General features: G+C 46.9%; 1 protein-coding gene across 1 annotated transcript in view; it reads right to left on the bottom strand.

Moving 5' to 3' along the window:
• The window catches only part of Ncf2 (neutrophil cytosolic factor 2), a 38,273-nt gene extending 19,406 nt beyond the window's left edge, over positions 1 to 18,867 (bottom strand). The window contains exons 1-4 of the mRNA XM_021165728.1: positions 18,558 to 18,867; positions 11,024 to 11,972; positions 8,280 to 8,362; positions 1,783 to 1,891 (exon numbers count right to left, since the gene is read on the bottom strand). Of these exons, the coding sequence (XP_021021387.1) occupies positions 1,783 to 1,891; positions 8,280 to 8,362; positions 11,024 to 11,197 (366 nt within the window). The 5' untranslated portion in view covers positions 11,198 to 11,972; positions 18,558 to 18,867. The remainder of the gene's footprint in view (positions 1 to 1,782; positions 1,892 to 8,279; positions 8,363 to 11,023; positions 11,973 to 18,557) is intronic.
• Positions 18,868 to 22,034: the final 3,167 nt, after the last annotated feature.

The raw sequence follows: 22,034 nt of genomic DNA, 5'->3' as shown, positions 1-22,034 counted from the left end.
TTTTTGAGACAGGGTTTCTCTGTATAGCTCTGGCTGTCCTAGAACTCACTTTGTAGACCAGGCTGGCCTCGAACTCAGAAATCTGCCTGCCTCTGCCTCCGGAGTGCTGGGATTAAAGGCGTGCGCCACCACACCTGGCAACTTTCTCCTTATTGAGGAGCCACTGAGGATGTGGCTCATATATGGACAGAACCTGTCATCATAAGTTGAGAAGCATGTGGCACAAACTTGGCTGCCCGTTACTATTTACTACAGGTGACAGAAAAGAGACCACAATAAACTTTAAAATTTTCTTATTTTCTTTCTCAGTTGCCTTCTCTTAAGGCCTCTCCCCATAACCACTTTTTTTTTTTTTGGCTAGAAGGACCTTGAGACTCCTCCACAGAATGGCTTAAGTAAATGCCTAGTTTCTTAATCATTTTGACCCTAACAACAGGGAAAATGTCCTCCTGTGAAGGACTTGCTTGGTACCACAAGGCCCACTTCCTTGTCTAGCGCTGCCTGCTCACCCCCTTCAGACCTGTAAGTGACAAGCGGCCCTCGGCAGGGTGAGTGACAATGTTTGGGGACCATTTTGATCATGGCAAGGTGAGGTGGGAAGCTCCTGGCCATCTAGAGGGGAGAGGCCAGAGATGGAGCCAAAAATCCCACCAGGTACAGGGCAGGCCCTGTAACAAAGCCTTTGCTCTAACTTATGGGGGGAGATAACCCCTGTCCTCAGGGAACCAGCCTCAGGCCAGCCAATTCCCAAAGCAAAGGTACGTCTTCCCTTGTGAGCAATGGCGTAGCTGTGTGCCTGCTACAGAGTAGAACGGGCCACGGGCCACCCGTCCCCAGGGACTCGGGCAGAGAGAGAAAATCTATTTTTACTAGCATCTCTAAGCAACCGTGGGAACGCTTCACTTCTTGTGCCTGAGAAACCGAAGCAAAAGAAGACGTTTGCTCAGCATGCTTCTAAATAAAGGTCACCGACATTTCCAGGGGCTTTTTGTTTTTAAAGCTGGCAGTGTATATTTGGAAGTTTGATAGGGAAGGTTATTTGTGGAAGAAAAGTTCATAAACTCACAAATCAAAGCCAGCCATGCCTGTCCTTTTTAGTAATAGTGGGAAGACGTTGTCCTTGTTTGGAGAACTTCACCTCTCTGTGTACTTAGTGCGTTTCTTCCACAGACCTGTACCAGACAGCCCTCAGTCTCTCTTCCAGAGTTAATCAAGTACCCAGGCGGGTTACTGCAGGTTCCTCACAGACAGAGAACCCACGATTTTGAACAGGGCAGAGTAAAGTTGAGGAAATAGCTTGTCATATGCAAATTGCTGAGTAAAATATGCAAATTGCTGAGTAAAATATGCAAATTGCTGTGACTACTCTCCCAGGCCACCAGCACACACTCACTCCTGTCTGGTCTCCCTTCAAAGCACACAATGGGCTTATTTTTGCATTGGCTTTTGAGTCAGAAACTAAAAAAAAAAAAAAAGTTTCCTCTCAGGTATCAAATGACTCTATAAGCAGTGCGAAATCATCAAATCTCCCTCCCCTCCTCTCGCCTTTCCTCCCCCCACACCCTCTCCCTTTCTTTTCTCCCTTTGTCAATGCTGGTGTCAGATCCTGGGCCTCACGCAAGCCGGGAAAACACGTTTTCACCTCTAACCTACACGCATCTCAGTGTTTTCTTAACAGACAGCCTGCGGCTCTAGGCACAGAGATCACGTGACTTGGGCCAGCTGCTGCCACAACTGCTAGACCATTGTGCTTCCCTCGAGGGCCATCCCTGCCCTCCTCACCTCACAGGCAAACAGCTTGAACTGCAGCCCCAGGATCTTGTAGTCTATCAGCTGGTTCCCACGAAGCTGCGTCAAGGCCTCTTTAAGGTCTTTGATAGCAAGGTCGTACCTGCAGGACAGGAGGAGAAGAGAGCTGGTCCCATGCAGGTCATGGAGAGAGAAATGCAGAACCCACGTCTCTGTGCTTCTCCGTTCCCCATCCATCCCACTAAAAGAAGCCCTCCTGTTCTGTTTGACCTTCTCCCTTTTCTCCAACCCTGTGCACAAAGACTTTACAAACTATGTATGACTTTTGCACACTAGGGCTAACCAGCACAGCTTGTGGGGACCTTCGGTCTATGACAGCAATGTAGATTATTCTTCTCTAAGTGTTGTATGTATAATTCCCACCTTTCTGATGACCTGAGTGACCTTCAAACACAGCTCTCAGCCTCACTGGAGAGCTCCAAGCAGAACCACCCTGCTTCTCTCTGGAAGAGTCTCAAAGCAGTCCCCACCACCCTCACTCAAGGACAGATCGTCCTGGCCACAGCTGCCAGGGGTTCCTCGTTACAGCTATAGCTGTGGGTACCATCCTCCTGCCTAGAGCCTGTTGTGTCTTCTGTTGAGACCATTTGGGGTTTGTGGCCTCTTGCCCCCTCCACACAGTCTGGGGAAGAGGGAGACATTATCTCAGGTCTGTAAAGAATGAGAAGGTAGGCTTCCTGGACCCCTGTCTGTAAGCACAGGCTGTGTGTGGCTGTCTGGTCCCCTGAAGCAAGGAGAGGGCAGGTGGAGGGCGCAGGTGTCCTGTTCTCTGAGCAGATACAATTCCCACTGTGTTCCACAGCCTGTTTGGGAGCAGGGGCAATCTCAGAGGGGACACTTTAAGTGTCATCAGCACTAACGCTACAATCGTGCCTTGCTCCCTGCAGAGTTGGCTGAGCAGGTGGTTTTCAGCTGCGGCGATGCCCTGAGTCTACCTGGCACTGTAGGGACTCAGCAAAGTTCTCCATGCAATTCTCTGTCTCATCAAGATGTCCACAATGTTTTGTTTTGTTTTGTTTAAAAAAAAGGACAAGTTACCCAGAGTGCTTGTTTTGTGAGAAGGAGCTGGTGGGTGGGGCAGCCCTGCTAACATCCCATTTGTTAATGTTGTTATTTTGAAATAGGGTCTGATGCATCCAAAGCTGGTGTTAAACTCAATGTGTAACCTGGGATGACCTTGAAGTTCTGGTCCTTCTGCTTCTACCTCTTGAATGCTGGATTGTACCCAGTGTATGCTGGGGGATCAAGTGACCTAAGCTTGCTTCTTGCAAGCTAGGCAAGCGCTACCAACTGAGCTACACCCCCAGCCCTGATGTCCATTGCACGAATCATTTGCCTGGCTGCCCCCTCCCACCTGGCTGCAGCTTCCCTCCTCACCCCCGCGCTTGTGACCTCAGCTATGGCAAGGGGCTCGGCTTTAACACACAGCTCTGGCTCCCACTGCACAGGTCTGAGTAGGATCAGTTCTGAAAGAGGTCCAGCCCTTCTGGCTGGCCCCCTTCCAAATGCCCTCCTATGCCATCTGGAGGCTTCCTAAGACATCTGCCGAGAAACAGCCACACCCCCAGAATAGACAGGCTCTTGGCTCCAGAGGACGTTTCCTTGGCGTTTCTGTCGCCAACACCATAGGGACTCCTTGGTAACCTCTGAAGCAGCTGTTTGCCTTCTGCTACCAATACACACACAGTCTAGAGTCCCGGAGCTCACAGTCTGGAATCAGTGAGAGGGAGGAGTCGAAACAGGCCGCACCCCCAGCGTGCTGCCCCTGAAGTTCCAACAGGTGGACAGAGCCAATCCTCTCAGCCCAGCAGGAAGAAGGCTTTGCCTCCTCCCCTTTCTAGACCAGCTCCGCCCTATTCTGAAAGGTCTCACTCACCCTGCTTTTATTTCCACAGCCTGAAGATCCGGGAGGCTCATCGTGTGAATGATAACTTACAGTGGCTCCCTGCCCGCCCCTCACCCAACCCCCCCCCCTGCTCCCTTCTTTGGGTTGACAAGGTCGGGACAGGGAAGTTTGATGGGAGGGAGAGAGTCATTTTGAGCTACCATCTGCTGCTTGGGAAACGCTTCTGACTTTGTTCTGCTAGAATTTAAGACCGGCAACACTGAAGCCGGGTGAGTGAGTGGTCTGGTCGAGGGGACAGACCCTCCTTGGTAGGAATGACCCTGTTAAGACAAGCCCCAGTGCAATGGGAAGGAATGCCTAACCCATTCAATACCAACTCACCTCTCTAGGTCACTGTGCACTTCCAATCTGCTTGGGGCCCAACTTTGCTTTACACCACAGTCACAGACTTAGTTCCCCCTTTTAATCTACACCTTCCTGGAAGTAGACATTTGTCTACTTCATTCAAAACTCATAATTATTTCAACACATATGGGTGTGATAGTTTGAATGGCATTCAGTACCAACTCACCTCTCTAGGTCACTGTGCACTTCCAATCTGCTTGGGGCCCAACTTTGCTTTACACCACAGTCACAGACTTAGTTCCCCCTTTTAATCTACACCTTCCTGGAAGTAGACATTTGTCTACTTCATTCAAAACTCATAATTATTTCAACACATATGGGTGTGATAGTTTGAATGGAATTGGCCCCCATAGACCATATCACCCATAGAGAATGTCACTATTAGAAGGTGTGGGCTTGTTAGAGGAAGTGTGTCACTGTGGGGGTGGGGCTTGAGGTCTCATATGCTCAAGACATGCCCAGTGGCTAAGTCACCTCCTGCTGCCAATAGATCAAGATGTAGATGGTATGATGTTTGCCTGGACTCTGCCATGCTTCTCACCATGACAATAATGGACTAGACCTCTGAAACTGTATGCCAGCCTGATTAAATGTTGCCTTGAGGGCTGGAGCGGTAGCTCAGTAGTTAAGAGCACTGGCTGCTCTTCCAGCAACCATATGGTGGCTCACAACCATCTGTAATGGGATCTGATGCCCTCTTCTGGTGTGTCTGAAGACAGCTACAGTGTACTCACATAAAATAAATAGTTGATTTGGTCATAGTGTTTCTTCACAGCAATGAAACCCTATGTAAGACAATGGGTCTGTAAAGATTTTTGTTGTTTAAAAAATTCCGAAAGACCCAGGCATAGTGCATGCCTGCAATCCCCGGGCTGGGGAGGTAAAGGCAAGAGGACCAAGAAATGAAGGTCAGCCCCAGCTACAGAGAAGATGCTGGGAGCAGACAAACGACTGAGTGAAAAAAAAAAGGGGGGAAGGACAGAAGAAAAAGAAGGAGCTGGGGAGGTGGCTCAGTTGTAAAGCTTTTATTCCTCAAGCATGAGACCTGAGCTCAGATCTCAGGGACTCAGGGAACAAAGGCCAAGCACGGTGGCTGGAGAGATGGCTTAGTGGTTAAGAGTGGTATCTGCTCTCACTGAAGACTGGGGTTTGATTCCAAGCACTCACATGGTGGCTCATACCCATCCATAATCCAGGGGATCTGGTACAAGCTCTGGACCCCATGGGCCTCAGGCATGCACATGATACACGTTCATTCCTGAAGGCAAAACACTTGCACACAGGGGGCTGGTGCAGATGGGCTTTGGCTTTTACCTTTCTCCCCCTGCTAAAAACCCTTGGTTTACGTTCCTAAAGCTAGCCCCAGGGTCTATTTCCTTATTTGGCCACTTCCTCCTCCTGAGACTGAATACCAAGGTCCAGCTATTAAAGGCCTCCACTTTTGGCTAATTAACAAGCCCAACCAAAACAAAGCAGCCCACCCTAACTCAGGGGTTCCCCTTTACCTTTAGAAAGTGCCATTTGCCTATGGGCTACATCCATCTCCTCTCCATCCAGAGGCAGTCCTTTGCCTCTCTGGGGCAAACATCCCTTCCCCCTTTCGCTTGTTCCTTTTTTTTTTTTTTCTTGTCCCTTATCCTCTGTCTCCAGTCTTTGTCTTTATTCCCTGCCCTTTGTCCCTCTGGGGCAAATAAAGCTCCTTTGTGTTGAGAACTTGGTCTTGGGGTGTCCTGGGCTGACTCTGGTCCTTTCATACATAAAATAATCTTAAAAGGAAAAAGAAAAAAAAAAAAAAGCCAAGCCTGAGAGTATGTACCTATAATCCCAGATCTGGGGATGCAGAGACAAACAGATCCTGGGGATCTACGGGCAGGCGAGCCAAGTGACCAATGTGACCAACTCTGTATTCAGTGAGTTAGCTCTGGCCCCTAGGGCCTCTTGGGAAGGCTTTGATATGAGGGTGGTGAGCCTGTAGAGTGGGGTGCTCAGCTATTGCTAAGAGCAACCACTAGTGCTCATAGACTTCAAAGGTTCTCCTTAGACATGGTCAGTTACCTCAGTGAGAAGAAAATACAAGTCTTATTGGAAGAAAAGTCGCAGCCACATCTTCTGGTGTATCTGAAGACAGCTATAGTGTACTTAGATAAAATGATAAATAAATCTTAAAAAAAAAAATCTGAGGGCTGGTGAGATGGCTCAGCGGATAAGAGCACTGACTGCTCTTCCAAAGGACCTGATTTCAAATTCCAGCAACCACATGGTGGCTCACAACCATCTGTAACGAGATCTGACGCTCTTTTCTGGAGTGTCTGAAGACAGCTACAGGGTACTTACATATAATAAATAAATAAATCTTTAAAAAGAGAAAAAGAACCTTAAAAAAAAATCTGAGAAAAACAATCCACCAAACTTAATCTTTAGGTCTGCAACTCTCTAATGAAGAAATAATAGCAAGTTTAGCATATTCTCAACCCTGTCTTGCTGAGAGATCCCTAGAAAGTGTTTTCCCTGACACAAACCTGGTCTCAGTGGGGCTTACATTTGGAAGCACATTTGTGATCCTTTCTTTCTTCCTTCCTTCCTTCCTTCCTTCCTTCCTTTCTTTCTTTCTTTCTTTCTTTCTTTCTTTCTTTCTTTCTTTCTTTCTTTCTTTCTTTCCTTCTTTCTTTCTTTCTTCTTTTCTTTTTTAGTTTTATATGTTTATTATATATACAGCATTCTGCCTTCATGTATGCCTGCAGATCAGAAGAGGGCATCAGATCCCATTACAGATGGTTGTGAGCCACCACGTGGTTGCTGGGAACTGAACTCAGGACCTCTGGAAGAGCAGTCAGTGCTCTTATCCTCTAAGGCATCTCTCCAGCTCCCATTTGTTATCCTTAAGGCGCCACCCTCTATCAAAGTATTCAGCTCGGTCTGTAAGTATCCAGCTTCTGCTGCGTGACAGAGTCCACTCAAAATATGCCTGCCCTGTGCCTTGTCGGGGTGACCACCTCTGCAATCCACTTCTGGTCCTTGTCACTGGCGCTGCCCTGGTTCTGACCCTCATTGTTCCTGAGGACATCAGGGTTCACTTCCAAATTGACTTCCCAAGCACCAGTCTTCTTTGTTCATAGTCTAGAGTGACTTAATCCCTCGGTGACCTGCTTGAAAACTTCCAGGAATTTACTGTCAATTCCCCTCCCCCTTCAGGGTATCCCCTGCTTCCCAGCCCCCCTGGATGCCCTGCACCCCAGCCTCACCACACTTTCCCAGTTTCACTGTTGGAAAATTCTTCCTTCCACTCAACCATTTTCCTCTTCCCTAGAACGTGTGCACACATTGGACACTTTCCTGAGTCACTTTGCTGTCTGGTTTTGCCTAAAATATCTAAAATCCACATTTCGAATATTATCCCTTTGATGTGTGTGTGTGTGTGTGTGTGTATGTGTGTGTATGTTCTTTGGGCATTTGAGGGTAGAATAACACTCATTTTGGGTTTTTTGTTTGTTTGTTTTGGTTTGTCTTTTTACTTAAAACAGTAAATAGCCTGAAATGTGCACAAGGTGATGGAGGGAAAGGTACTTCATTATTATCCCAACATCCAGAAACAACTAGAATAGTACATTGGCCGATGCCCTTCCAGACTGTGCAACAAATGGGTTTTGTAGTAATATGGTATTTGGAAACCATTGTTTAAATTTTGCCATCAACTGTAAACTCTATCTATCTAAACACACATATTTAATTTATCTGTATTAACTTATACATCTGCTGCTAACAGTTTGCATTCTTATTTTTGTGACAGGGTCATCCTCCCAGCACCCACCCTCTAGTTTAAACTGGCTTTTGCAAACACATTCAGCATGGGTGAAGCCAGGATTGATTTGCTTTCATGATGAGCCTTGTCTTGGGACTGCTCAGTCCCGCACAGAGAGGCACCGTGAACGTCCTCATTAAGGACATTGGCGAGAGGGCTGGGTAGCCAAACAACCAGCCAGTGGCTGTTTCAGGCTCCTTGCCCCTAATGATGACTTACTTACAATGAGGTCAGGCTTGCCTCCCCTCCCCAGAAAAGCCTCTTGCATACTACTCCTTGCATAACTGCCTAGAGAAAGCAAGCCAGCCTTCCTACCCACAGAAGCTGGAGGTCCTAATTGAATACCAAGACTACAGAACAAAGCCCGACCCATCAGGGGCTCTCACACTCCCACAGCCTGAGTGGCAGCGGACCACTTACTTCTCCATTCTGTAGTAGAGCATTCCTCTCTGGAAGTAGGCCACTGCGGAGTGCTTGTCTCTGTTGATGCTTTTGGTGAAGGCCTGCAGGAGGAAAGGTCCATAAGGAAGTGTCAGAGTATTGCCAGGGAAAGGCAAGACTTGTGTCATAATGATTCGGCAATTCAAGGTGACAAAACTGGCCCTGGGGTACAGAGATCTTGGATCAAAATGCCCTGGGGTGTTATTTCCTCTTTGCATAGCCTGTGGTAAGTTACCTAATCTTCTTGAACCTCCTTGTTTTCCTCTGGAAAATAAGTGATGGGGACAGAGAGATGGCTCAGCAGATAAGAGTGCTTGCTGCACGTCCAGAGGACCTACATACACTTCCCAGCACCCACATAGTGGCTCCCAATCATCTGAAATTCTAGTTCTAGCGGCTCTGATGGCCTCTCTGGCCTCCTTGAGAATCAGGTATGCACATGTTGTCAAAACAAGCATGCCATCAAAATAACCGCTCACATTAAAAATAATAATAATAATAAAAATAAAATAATAGTGATATAGTTAGAATGTATATTGTATTTGCTTGATACAAATTTATTGTGTGATCATTTATATCACTAAATAACAAGTAAGAAAACATATATAGTATTATTCATATTGGATTAAACAGAAAGACTACGACAGATGGGATGAGAGGCCCGGTGACAGAAAAAAGGAAAGAAAGATCTTGACCAGTAAGGGTAGAAGTCAGGGATCTGAAGGTGTGAGGTGGTCCAGGCCAGGTTATAAGCATCCAGGGCCTATGGCAGAGCCTTGTCCAGGAGAGCTGCCTCCGTTTGTCTCTACAGCTCTCAGCTCTGAGGATGCAGCCTCACCCCCCCCCCCCCCCCCCGAGGGAAGTAGGAGGAGGCGTTCCTCCCTCGAGGCGGAGGCTGGATGGGGGCCGTGCTCTGTGCCATCTGCTTGCTGAGCCTATCCAGTACCTTCCTCTCCTCCTGTCAGGATGTGGACGTGTTTGTTCACAGGCTGGTCAGAGGATGAACCAGTGTGAACTGGTTCTTTGGAGGTGGTGGAGGCTAGGGAGATGTTCTGTAGGTAAAATGCTGGCCTCACAAGCTTCACAGCCCACAGAGTCCAAGTTTAAAAAAACAAAACAAAAAACCCAACAGGGGTGGAGTCACATCACATCCTTTCTAATCTTAGTGCTGGGGAGGCAGAGACAGGCTTTCTAGCCAGTTGAACCTAACGTGCAAGATCTGGGCCAATAAGAGACTGTACTGTGGCTAGTTTTGTGTGTCAGCTTGACATAGCTGGGGTTATCACAGAGAAAGGAGCTTCAGGTGAGGAAATGCCTCCATGAGATCCAACTGTAAGACATTTTCTCAATTAGTGATCAAGGGGGAAAGGTCCCTTTTGGGTAGGACCATCTCTGGGCTGGTAATCTTGTTTCTATAAGAGAGCAGGCTGAGCAAGCCAGGGGAAGCAAGCCAGTAAAGAACATCCCTCCATGGCCTCTGCGTCAGCTCCTGCTTTCTGACCTGCTTGAGTTCCAATCCTGACTTCCTTGGTGATGAACAGCAGTATGGAAGTGTAAGCCCAATAAACCCTTTCCTCCCCAATTTGCTTCTTGGTCATGATGTTTGTGCAGGAATAGAAACCCTGACTAAGACAGAGACTCTACCTAGAAAACAACAACAATGACAACAAGCAGGTGAAGAGCTCCTGAGGAGCTGTGAGATCTAGTTCAGCAGATAAAGGCTCTTGCTGTGCAGTCCCAGAGATTTGGGGTTGATCACTGGAATCCAGGTCAAAATGGAAAGAGGGAACTCCACAGAGTCGTCCTTTGATTGACACATGTGCGCCATGACATACGTAGCCACCCCCACCCACATCACACACACACATGTACACGTACACACACACTCAAGCAATCAAGAGGCCTGGTGGTCATGTTGAACACCTTTGATCCCAGCACTTGGGAAGCAGAGGCAGGCAGATCTCTGTGAGTTCAAAACCAGCCTGATCTATAGACTGTGTTTTAGGATAACCAGGTCTCCACAGAGAAAAATCAAAATAAAATAAAGAGAATTGAGCATCTTCAACCCCGGGCCAGAGAAAAAGTATTTTAAAAAGATGCTGATCGGGAGGCAGAGGCAGGCAGATTTCTGAGTTCAAGGCCAGCCTGGTCTACAAAGTGAGTTCCAGGACAGCCAGGGCTATACAGAGAAACCCTGTCCCAATCAAAACAAAAAACAAAAAAGATGCTGAAATGCCCTATCCCATACCCTTGGTGAACTTCATGACTTCATTACAGTGTGCGTTTCCCCAGCTAGCCTCAGAATTCTTAAAGAAGTGCCCTGCCTTGTTGGTCAGAGTTGTTCTTTGAGCGGGCCAAACTGATAGGATGTTGCATAAGTTCCTGGAAGCCATCACAGGCATTTTGCAACTGGATGCAAGGGTTTCTGGATGCAGAGAAACTTTATCCAGGAGGCGATGTAAAAGAAAACACAAATGAAGAAGTCTTCACAAAGGGTTAAAAGATGATCTTGGGTAATGAGGAGATCTCTAAAAGAGCAGAGCCCCACCCATGGGTGGCTCTGAAAACCTGCCCTGGGAGCTTTTAAAACTGCCTGCCAGGCCAGGGGCAGTTAGTTGGGGCCTCTGAGGTTGTTCTGGAAGGCTTTTGTTCCTTTCAGGCTTTGGGATATGAGGTTTCCAGAGGGCAGAAAGGCTATAATTACAGGGGCCCCTCAAACTCACCTGCTCAGCTGCCTGCAAGTTTTCCAGGATGGTGTTCACGCAGCCTATGTTGAAGCAAATCTTCGAGTGGGGGTCCTGCACCTCGCTGAAGGCCTCCAGGGCACCCTTCCAGTCCTTCTTGTCGGCTGCGAGCACCCCTTCATTCCAGAGTCTGATGGCCTCAGCCAGGGACATGCTTAGATGCTTACCAGGAGGCAGGATGGTAGTTCAAGGTGTCTCTACTCAGAGCTGCCCGGTAGGCGCTCCAGGCCTCAAGGTCCCAGCCTAGTGCGCAGAATGGGGTCTAGCCTCCCTTTGGGCGACTTCATAGCGTCAGGAAGTTTCCCCATCGTTCAGGAACTGACGCATAAGCTAGCATGAGAGAGAAAAGGAAGGAGAGAAGAGGGCTGGAGGAGGCTGGCTGGGAAAGAGGAAGTACATCAGAGCAGCCTGCCGTGGGCTGGTCAGTTCCTCTAAGAGCTTCTTCTACACCCTGGGCACCTCCTACATGTCTGCTTCCCACACCCTCTGTGGGAGCTTCAGGTCAGGGGGACCTCAGCAGGTCTGAGCCTGGTCCTTTACTTGACTCTTTTTCATCCTTGGAAGATTGCTAGCTCTGGTCCTCTCAGGCTCTGGGTCTAGGGATGTAACCGAGGCTTGTCTGAACTCCCAGTGCTCTGGCCTCAGACTTCCAATGTCTGGAATTAGAGATGTGCAGCCGCTACCCTGGCTATTTTGTTTTTAAATCTGTGGGTGGGGAGGAAGCATGCTACATATTTCTGAGACAGGATGGAGCATCTTGAGTGTCCATTCAAGTCTGAGCTAACTTCAAGGGAATTCGTGAGGGTCCAGTTTCTTGTAGATACCCAAATTGGGTGGCGGACATGACAGCAATTGCCATCGCTCTGTCTGTCTGTGAGAAGCTGAAGACATGACTCCTCATGTTGATGACTAATGAGCTCAGTGGTCTCTGTAAACTCAGATTTAGGATTTCTCTACTTACTGCCCTGGTAAAGTCAAAGTTAATTAAAAAAACAAACAGACAGACAGACAGATAATAACAACAACAAAACTTTTCTGAAGAAAAGCAAGGTAGTGTGTCTAAATGATGAAATCTGCTGAAGTCTGGACTTCTTGGTAGGTGAAATACAGTTGATGAGGGCCAAATACATGAGTATTTCTATGTCTGGTTTTGAGGCACCTGGAAGAACTTAACACAGTTTGTAAGGTAGGAGGACTGAGAAGAAGGACGAGGAGGAGAATCAGGAAGAGGAGGAGGAAGAGGAGGAGGAGGAGAAAGGTGTCATTGCATAGCCTCCATCCTGACTTTGGCAGGCCTTCCTATCTCACTTCTTTGCCTGGTAATCTCCTCCACCCTTCCAGGCTCATTTGTCCAGTCTCCTTCCTATGTCCCTACTGTGAGACAGTCCACTTTGCACTCTATATTATGGAGGGAGTATTACACTTTGTCTCACCTCCTCCGAAATAATGACCGCATTTCCTCTCAACCTGCTAACTTCTTAGGTCCCTTGAAATTTGGGACAGTGCCTTTTAGTCTCAGATCCTTGACACTGGCTCTTAAGAAATGATTGAAGGAGTTAGAGTCTAGCCTGATGTCGGAGGCCTGCTACCCTGGCTATTTTAAGAGGCTAAGACCAAAAGATCCCAAATTTAAGACCTGCCTTGGGCAATTTAGTAAGATTCTGTCTTAATATAAAAAATTGAGTAGTTCAGAGCTAGAGCTCTTATCCAGCATGCATGCTGAGAAATAACCCACAGGTAATAGCCACATCTGTGACTTTGACCAATGAACGAACAGAACTTGACCAGTACAGTGATTATTCTCAGGGAAATCAAGTAGACTTTTTTTATAAGCAATGTTGTGATCTTTCTTCTCTTCCTCCTCCTCCTTAGCAGCAGCATCCTAGCCTGACATTTAGACTTCCAAGTGATCTTCTTGGCTTCTCAGTTTCTACATCTGTGCAGGCTTCTACTGGCTGGCTCCTACACGCTCAGATCTGTGCATGAGACTTACTCAACCCAGCCTTCAGAGCTAGCTCATCTAGCTTCTCCCAGTTGGTCTGAAGTTGGGCTCATGTGCTGCAGCCCATGACCTTGTCTTCTTTCCCAAGTCCAGCAGTCACCTCCCATAAGATAGTCATTCTCCACCCATGCAGTTACATATGCTCTTGTGTCTTTACCCCAGGACAGACCTCAAACCTCCAGGCAGATGTTGAGGGTGGGATAACCTACTCTCTGTCCTTAGGGTATCAGCAATCAAGTTGGAGTCAGTTCTGTCCACTTTCTCTAGTCCCTGTCACCATATAGGCTGAGTTTCAAGTTAACATAGTCTTCTGGCCATCCCTGGCTAATTCTCTTCTCTCTGTAGTTTTTGGACTGTTTCTAAAGCCCACCCCAAATGGGTCATACCACATTTGTGAAGCTCTTTCCAGACTCCTCGTGGGACCGGCAGGTATTGTGGTAAATATTAATTATGGGTTTCTACCCCATCTTGGATCATTTAGTTCCCAGATAAAAGACACAAACCCTATATTTATAATAAGCTTTAAAGCACTAGAAATGGACAGAAATCTACCCTCTAAGCTATTTTGCCTGTTTCCCTATTAATAACCCTGAAATATACTCTGCCACGCTCCTACACTGCTCTCACTCCGATTGGCCAGCCTTCATGGCCTTGGTTTCATAATTCACCTACTCTCTGGTGTCTTCTCCTCTCTCCACTTTCTCTCCTGATCCTGTCTCAGACCCCAAGCCTGGGAACTGAAACTCTACCTACCTCTCTTCTGTCCAGCTATAAGCTGTAGGAATCTTTATTAACCAATCGGGAATGACTTGGGGAGGAGAGGCAAGGTTACATAGCAACACTTGGTGTATGTGAGGATCTTCTGGTCCCTAGGCAACCAGGGCCAGTAGTGAGCATTATAATACATAGTAACAGACCAATCCTCAATAGGCAGGTCCACCCTGTTGTCCTGCACTCACCGAGATCTCTATCCCTCCTTGTGTCCCAGCTGCAAGGGCCACTCCCTCTGCTCCAGTCCTCCACCCAGCCCTGCTGCTCTTACTTATCTTTCACTTCCCCAACTGGCCGCCATGACCCACAAAGCATACAGTTCCCTCCGACAGCCTGTGGGTCAGCTCGTAATGATGTCCCCAGAGCAGGGACAGTGTGTTTAGTCAGTACTCCCCACTGCTAGCCGACGGCCTTTCTGCCACTCTTCCTTTCCAAGCGTCCTTATGTCAGAACCCAAGTTCTGTTCAAGTTCCTGCCTCCCGAGTCAGCATGAGGGTTAAGTCATATCACATCTCCCACAATGCCCCAGAGAGGGTTTGTCAAAGGCCAGCTCCGACAGTCTGTCCTCAATCCAAGTTGGGGATGTAGGGTTGGTGATAATGTAAAACTGATACACAGTCGGGCGTGGTGGCTCACGCCTTTAATCCCAGCACTTGGGAGGCAGAGGCAGGTGGATTTCTGAGTTCGAGGCCAGCCTGGTCTACAAAGTCAGTTCCAGGACATCCAGGACTACACAGAGAAACCCTGTCTCAAAAAACCAAACCAAACCAAACCAAACCAAACCAAACCAAGACAAAAAAAACCACTGATGCACATGTACACACACACACACACACAGAGAGAGAGAGAGAGAGAGAAAGAGAGAGAGAGAGAGAGAGAGAGAGAGGATGAAGCAAGGATCCAACAAGCCCCAACAACTTTACATATATACATACATATACATACACATTTGGAGGATGGAGCAAAACTCCAACAACTTTATTTTTCCTCCCACGGTTTATACATCCCAGCAAAAAATTTCAAGCAGTACAAAAATCACAATGTACAGGTGAAAACCAAATTTCCACTTAAGAACCCACATACGTTTGTAACTAAGCAATTTGTTATAGACTAACAAAGTGTAAGCGAGCAAGGTAATTTTCTCAGCCAGCTTCTCTTACTGGTAGGTTGCGGTTTGCAACCACAAAGAAAGGATCAATTATTTTAATATTTAATCTTAAAAAGAAATCTTATAAAACTCTTAAAAGAATCACACATCTGAACTTTTATATAAAACTCAATCAATCAGTCATTTCTACTTTAAATCCTTAGGGTGCCCACCCACTCAACACAACAGTTTTTATTAAATTCTATCAGGAAGCTGAGGGCAAAAATGGGTACAAGAAATTAATTATCATCTGATCACCTCAATCCAGCTTTAGCAAGAAAGGCAGGTTAGCTAATGCTAATCAAGCTGCCATTATTCTTGTTCACTGACCTTAAAGTAAAAACATCCTTCACACCTTTCCAAATGTCCCCAAGATTCTCTACATCAGAATCACTGACAAAGACATCTTAACAGCTTCACTAACAATCCACAGCTCCAACCTCTTTCTAAGGGTGGTTGGCGTTACTAACCAGCGACATCGCTAAGTTCTTTCTGAGGGTAGGGGTTGAATCATTAATCTGTTCCAGCAGCAAAGCTTGAAAAAGATCAATCACTGTTATTGTAAGTGCCAATGATACTGGCCAGTGCGGAACTGGAAACCCCCTTAGGGTTTTCACACAACTCAAAGATGAGGAGGGACATGGTGACCTGGAGGACAACAAGCAGAGCAAAACTCTGTAACAGCATGAAGTCCTCAGGGTTCCGCCTCTCTGAGGCACACTAGTTGTGTAACTGGTGGGCCATACTCCATGAGTTCTAAAGCTGTTTTCTGTTCCTTTCCACATCCTGGCAAGTGTTCTAGTTGGTTCAGGCATAAATGCTGAGTTTGTTTTTATGCTGTTTTGTTTTGTTTTGTTTTGTGTCAGAAGTCATCTAGGAAAGACCAGGGCAAACAAGTGAGTTTTCTGCAGATGGCCCACCATTCTGCATGCCTGCAATGCATGTGCTCTGAGATGCAGGGTCCTCAGAGACCAGGATTGCTTCTCGCTGCTGATATGCCTTTCCTGTCACTCTTGCATAGCCTACTGCTTCCTGGGCATCAGCCCACCCTATTGGGAAGCTCTCTTGCAGAATAAATATGGAGATGTACTTTCATGCAGCAATGCTGTGTAGATGAACTGATGATTTCATAATTCTTGATAATGATTTTATACTCCTAAACTAATACAAGTAATTTCAAGCCCCCTGTAGAATAAAAGCTGCAAATAGAGTTTTGTAAACCTTCAGGTTTCGTGAGCTTATTGCTCTAGGAAAAGAAAACTGGCTTGGAACACATTTACATTCAGGGAAAACATTCTTCTAGGTTAGGAATGAGGCCACTCTCTGGTAACTAAAGGTCATAAACTGGAGGTGGGCAATTTATTGTAGGTGCAAGGGCAGAAAATAAGCGATGAACTAGTTTACCTATACAAGATTAAAATAATAAGACACAAGGCAGATGATTTGTCTCTTGACAAACCCACCCATGCTAACTTGGGACATAAAAACTATTGCTTTAAACTTATAATGAACTTGTAGAGCCATACAATAAATAGTGGCTATTGATTCAGGTACTACTCTTAATGGAAAGACATGGAAACAATGTTACTGTAACTCCTGAAGCCTTATTGGCTCATGACATGAACCATTTTGCCTTAAACTTACTATGAACTTATGGAATGTAAGAATGCTTTAAAAACTATGTGATCAATTATCCTGAGAAGGTATAAAAACTAAGAACAATAATAAAGGGGGTGGTATAGCCATTTTCTGCTTCTCTGTGTGTGCCTGACTTTCCTTCTCTCTCTCTCTCTCTCTCTCTCTCTCTCTCTCTCTCTCGGGCTGGTCAAGGATCTCTGGGCCTCTCACCTGGACAGCAAGAGGCCTGAGTAAAGAGTAAGGAGCCCAAATAACTAAGTCTCTTTTCTTAATCCTCTGCTGCTATTAGCGGTTGTTAATGGTCAGCTTTTGCCACCATCACCCTCCCTCCCCACCCAACCCCCGCCCCCAATACCAAGAGAGAGTTAATTTCCAGAAGCCATCAGCTGTTGGCCCCAGAAGAACAAGAGAGAGTTAAAGGCCAGAGGTCATCAACTTCTGTTCTGCCTCTCCATGCTCCATCTCAGTACCTGAATGTGGGGGTGGGACCCCAGCAGTTTTGTGTAGCAGGATTTTCCCAGTCCAATCGATTTGAATGTTAATACAACAAGAAGCCTGTGATTGGACAGGGAAAAGGGAAGCGAAGCTGGGGTTTTTGGAGACAGAGACAAAGGAGAAGGAAGGAAAATGGAGCAAGAGAAAGATGATCTAGATTCCATGTGGCTTTAAATAGCTACAGGTAGCCTTTAAAATCATGACTGCTGTTTTATTTGGTTGGCATACTACCCTAGTCACAATGAATGTGTAAGGTATACTTATTCTTTCAAAGAACCCTCATATTAAGCATGCAAGAGACTGGGGTCATTTTCAGCTCTGTATACTTCAAACAATGGCAGCATCTTCCTAGGGATGCTTAGTAAAACTCTCATGATTAGCTGAATGGGTAATTAATCGAATAAACTATTGAGACCCTAAATGTGGATTCTTATCATACATTTTTCTGAAGACTTTACTGTTATCCATCCCCCCAGCCTACCCTACCCCACCCCACCCCACCGGTACTGAAGATCAAACCCAGAGCCTCTCACATGCTGTGCAAGTACTTTACCGTTGACCTCCAACTCTAGCCCCTTCCCTGGCTTTTAAAAAATAATTTTAAGACAGGATCTCACTAGGTTTCCAAGACTGTCCTTGAACTTGCTTTGCAGCCTAGGTCTGGCTTGAATTCGCCACAACCTAAGTAGCTAGAATTCCAGGCCTGTACAACCAGAGCCCACCTGCCTGTCCTTAGAGAATCAGTTTTGACTCACACCCTACATGAAACCCTCCCTGACCCCGAGAAGGCCACGGAGATTTATTTCCCTTCCTCTGCATTTCTCTTCATTCTCTAACCCAGCACCTGAACACAGGGGCTCTGCTGGCTACTCTCTGCTGTAAGTGCTAGAGGCAGGGAGCGCCCTTCTTGCTTTCCTTGTTTCCCACAGAACCTAGCACCTAACATTCTGAGTAAATATGGCAGATCTAAGACATTTTAATAAAATGGTGTCAAGCCCCACACATCTTAGCTCTCTTTGGGGATACAGTCATCCTTTTCAGTTCTACATTCTTTCAGAATGCTGAACCACCACACGCTATCCCATTGCAGTGCTGGGGGGCTCTTTCAGATAATGTTACTGTGGTTTCTTTGGGAAGGTGCATGATTGCGCTGGGATCACATATGCAGTTTCTTCGGCTTGCTTCCTCAGGCAAGAGCTCTCGCACCAAGGACATCTAAGGCTAAAGACTACTGGAGACCAAGTGGTTTCTGATATCACAGGAGGAGAAGCTGAAGTAGTCAATTTTCTTGCTGTAGTAAAACACTCTGACAAAAACATCATAATGAAGGCAGGGTTGATTTGGGCTCACTGGTCCCCAGGGTACAGTCCATCATGGTGGATGAATCATGGTGTCAGACCCTGAGGCAGCTGGTCATAAGGCACCCACTGTCAGGATGCAGAGGGCCAACTCAGACTCACGTAGCCTTCTTCTCTTTATACAAGGCAGGACCCAAGCCCTGGTCACTTTTCATAGCAGATGCTCTACCTCAGTTAACCTAAGGCAGACGATCCCTCAGAGGTGTGACCTAAGGCTCATCTAGGTCCTGTCAAACTCGCAACACAAAGCTTCACACTGACCTTGTCATCCCAGGAAAAGGAAGAGTGTGATGAGTTAGAAACACACTCTGAATGGGGGGTGGGGGGGAGGGGAAGAAAGAAGAAAGGAAAAGGAACATGACTGTTCCCAGGTATGGTGGAGGAGTCATTTTATTATAGCTGTGTGGGAGAGCACAGCCAGAGGCAGGGACCTCCGGGAGAGTGCTGAATGGACAGGAACAGACTGAGCTGTGCTATGTGGGGAGAGGGAAGGGGAGGAAGAAGGGAGTGGGGGGAGCCAGGCACAGCAGCCAGGAGGCCCAAAGGCACAAAGACAGCAGGTTACAGAAATGATTGGATTATGTAGGGAAGAGCAGCCCTCAAGGCCCAAGAGTTCAGGATAGGAGGCAGGGTATGCCTGATAGAAGGCTCTGTGGCATGTAGAGGGTGAAGGATTACAGAGAGAAGCTGGTGGCCAGCTCTCCTTGATATGTTATAGCCACCTAAGCCATTTGTCCCAAGTTCGAAACCCAACCATTTCCACATTTAGTAAGATGGAAATCTCTAAGATTCTCTGTTGATTCCTCTGTTGTAGCAACTGAAAGTGTGTGGTCATTCTGCATGTTGTCTGCCAACGTATGACAGTAAGTGAAGCATCCACACTCCCTCCCCTTTTCTGGGATCTGTTGTCTGAACCACAGCAAAAGCATGGCCCACAGACACATTTGGACCGAAACACTCCCAGCCGGTTGGAATACAATGGACACACAGCAAGGCCAGGACTGTGAAGTTCTAGCTCTCAAGAATCAGAATTTAAGCCTGGCAATAGTTGTGCATGCCTTTAATCCCAGCACTTGGGAGACAGAGGCAGGTGGATTTCTGAGTTCACGGCCAGCCTGGTCTACAGTGTTTTCTAGGACAGCCAGAAACCCTGTCTTGTGGGGGGGGGATCAGAATTTAGGGTCAGGAGAGGGAGCTGTAGGTTCTGCCATGCTCTGCCCTCCAGAGCAGGGGTCAGAGGAGGTGGCAGAGAGGAGACTGAGAAGCACCCAAGCTCAGTTTTTCCCAGGGCTCTTCTGAGTTCCAGCCAAAGTCTAAGCCCTTACAATTTAGTGTGCCATCAAGCTTGCTTTTTGTTTTGGATTTTCAATACAGGGTTTCTTTTTGTAGGCCTGTCTGTCCTGGAACTTGATCAGTAGGCCAGACTGGCCATCTGAGAGACCAAACCTACCCCATCTTGGGACTGTACCCACGTACAGTCCACGTACAGGCCACACAGCTTGTCCTTGGCCAGAGGACACTTCCTGGCTACTTCCTATCAATAGTTAATCAAAGATTAGTCTGATTGTTTCAGATGTACCTTCAGGCTATTTGTATACAGCCTTATTTCAGAGCACCCACCTGTCAGCTTATAGCCATTCTATTAGATGCTTGCCAGACTGGACACCCTCTCCCTCACCCCCTCCCTCACTCCTATTTTTCTATAAAAACTTGTCCTGCTGAGGGTTCGAGGCGGCTCCACCTTCCCTTTCTGTCCTTGCTGTGTCAGGGTTGTGATGGAGGAGAGCCCAAGCCTGAGCTTGTAATAAAGAGACTCTAATGCTGTTACATCGCAAAGGGCTGCTTGGTGATCTTTTGGGGTTCATGGTTCCTGGAACAACACATCTAACTCAGAGATCTGCCTCCTGACTGCTGGGATTAAAGGCATGTGCCACCCAGCAAATAAGGAACCATTTCTTTCTTTTTCCTCCTCAGGACAGGATTTTTCCGTGTAGCCCTGGGTATCCTGGAACTCATTCTGTAGATCAGGCTGGCCTCAAATGTTTATCCTCCTGAGGGAAAAAATAGGACCACTACCACAATTTTGAGCCAAATTTAAAGCAAGCATTATTAAATACTGGCCAGGATGATAGACTCTGACCAGGCTATTCCTGAACCCCATAAGGCCATTGTGTTTTGATCAGATCCAATCAGGGGCGAGCAATCATCCTGACCCATTTCCTGCCTCCGTACCTCCCGCCCACATGTGATCTAGCACACTCGTGTAGTTGGGTCAACCAAACCTGTTTAGGGAAGTGAAAACACGTGACTTGCTATCTTCCATAAGTAATCACCTCCATCATTTCAGGAATTATCTGTCCTTGGCAAGGGTTTACAGGTCCGAGGCACTTTTGTTTCATGGATCTTTTAGGCACAGTAATTAAAATTTAAAGCATAACTTTGCCTTTCACATGAACTCACGGAGATCTGCCTGCCTCTGCCTCCAGTGCTGAACTTAAAGGTGTTGGGTCTATGCCCAGCTGCAGCAAACTTGTTCTAGTTAGTTCTGTTGTATGCCTTTCCCACAAAACAAAACAAAAACAAACACAATCCCAAACAGGAAAATAGATGGGAGTTCTTGCTGTGAGATTCTAATCAATTGCTAACAGGAGATGAGAGACTCAGAAACAACACAGTCCTGGAGACTATGAAGTTGTGGGGTAATGGAAACTCAGGAGCTCCAAAGAGGCCAGATGCCCGAAGAATGGATGACACGTGGCTTCTCACCAAGGAGGAACCAGATCAAAGTATGTGAAAGGCAAGACAAACTCCAGAGAGGGTCGTGCTTTCAAAAACATCTGAAAGACACAATATAAAGGCCTCTTAGCACCAGAAGAAATGTGTGTGTGTGTGTGTGTGTGTGTGTGTGTGTGTGTTGGGGATTCCAGGATGTTGCAAGTAGTTCAGGGAGTTGAAGATACAGAGAGGGTACAGGAGGTAAGAAAGCTGCCTTCGGGCCCAGAGAGATGGCTCAGTGGGTAGATACCCGCTGCCAAGCCTGATGACCTGAGTTTGACCCTCCAGAACATGCAGTGTGGAAGGAAACAACTGCCTCTCTCAGATCCTTTGACCTCCATACTTGTAGCATGGTCCATGTGTCCCGTGTCTTCTCCACATTCTGCACACTCACACACAAACACACACCCTCTCTGACACAAATTAATAAATGTACAAAAAAAAGTTATAAAAAGAAAGCACGCTGCTCTGAAGACACTCCAGTTATTAAACTCAGACCCCTTAAATTCTGGGAACTAGCAACACTGCAAGTGTGACCCCTAGAAACCTGGTCGGTAAGGGAAGCACTGATTTTCAGCCAATGAAATGGGCCAATTCAAGCCAACTGGATTAGAGTATTAAAGGCAGGTTTAGTGGGAAGCAGCTCTCTGTGGTCCCTGTTCTCAAGGACCAAGGCCAGGGAAGTTGCTATGGGGAGGAACACAGATAGGAAGGGGGAAGAGAAAGAGCGCATGCGCACAGGGAGAGAGAAAATGCAGAGAATGGGGAGAGAGCAGTAGAACCCAAAATATGTAGGAAGGAGCT

Source organism: Mus caroli, chromosome 1, assembly GCF_900094665.2.
Source record: "Mus caroli chromosome 1, CAROLI_EIJ_v1.1, whole genome shotgun sequence".
NCBI classification, from domain to species: Eukaryota; Metazoa; Chordata; class Mammalia; order Rodentia; family Muridae; genus Mus; species Mus caroli.
The sequence above is the reverse complement of the archived record's forward strand: the minus strand, read 5'-3'. Positions and strand labels throughout refer to the sequence as shown.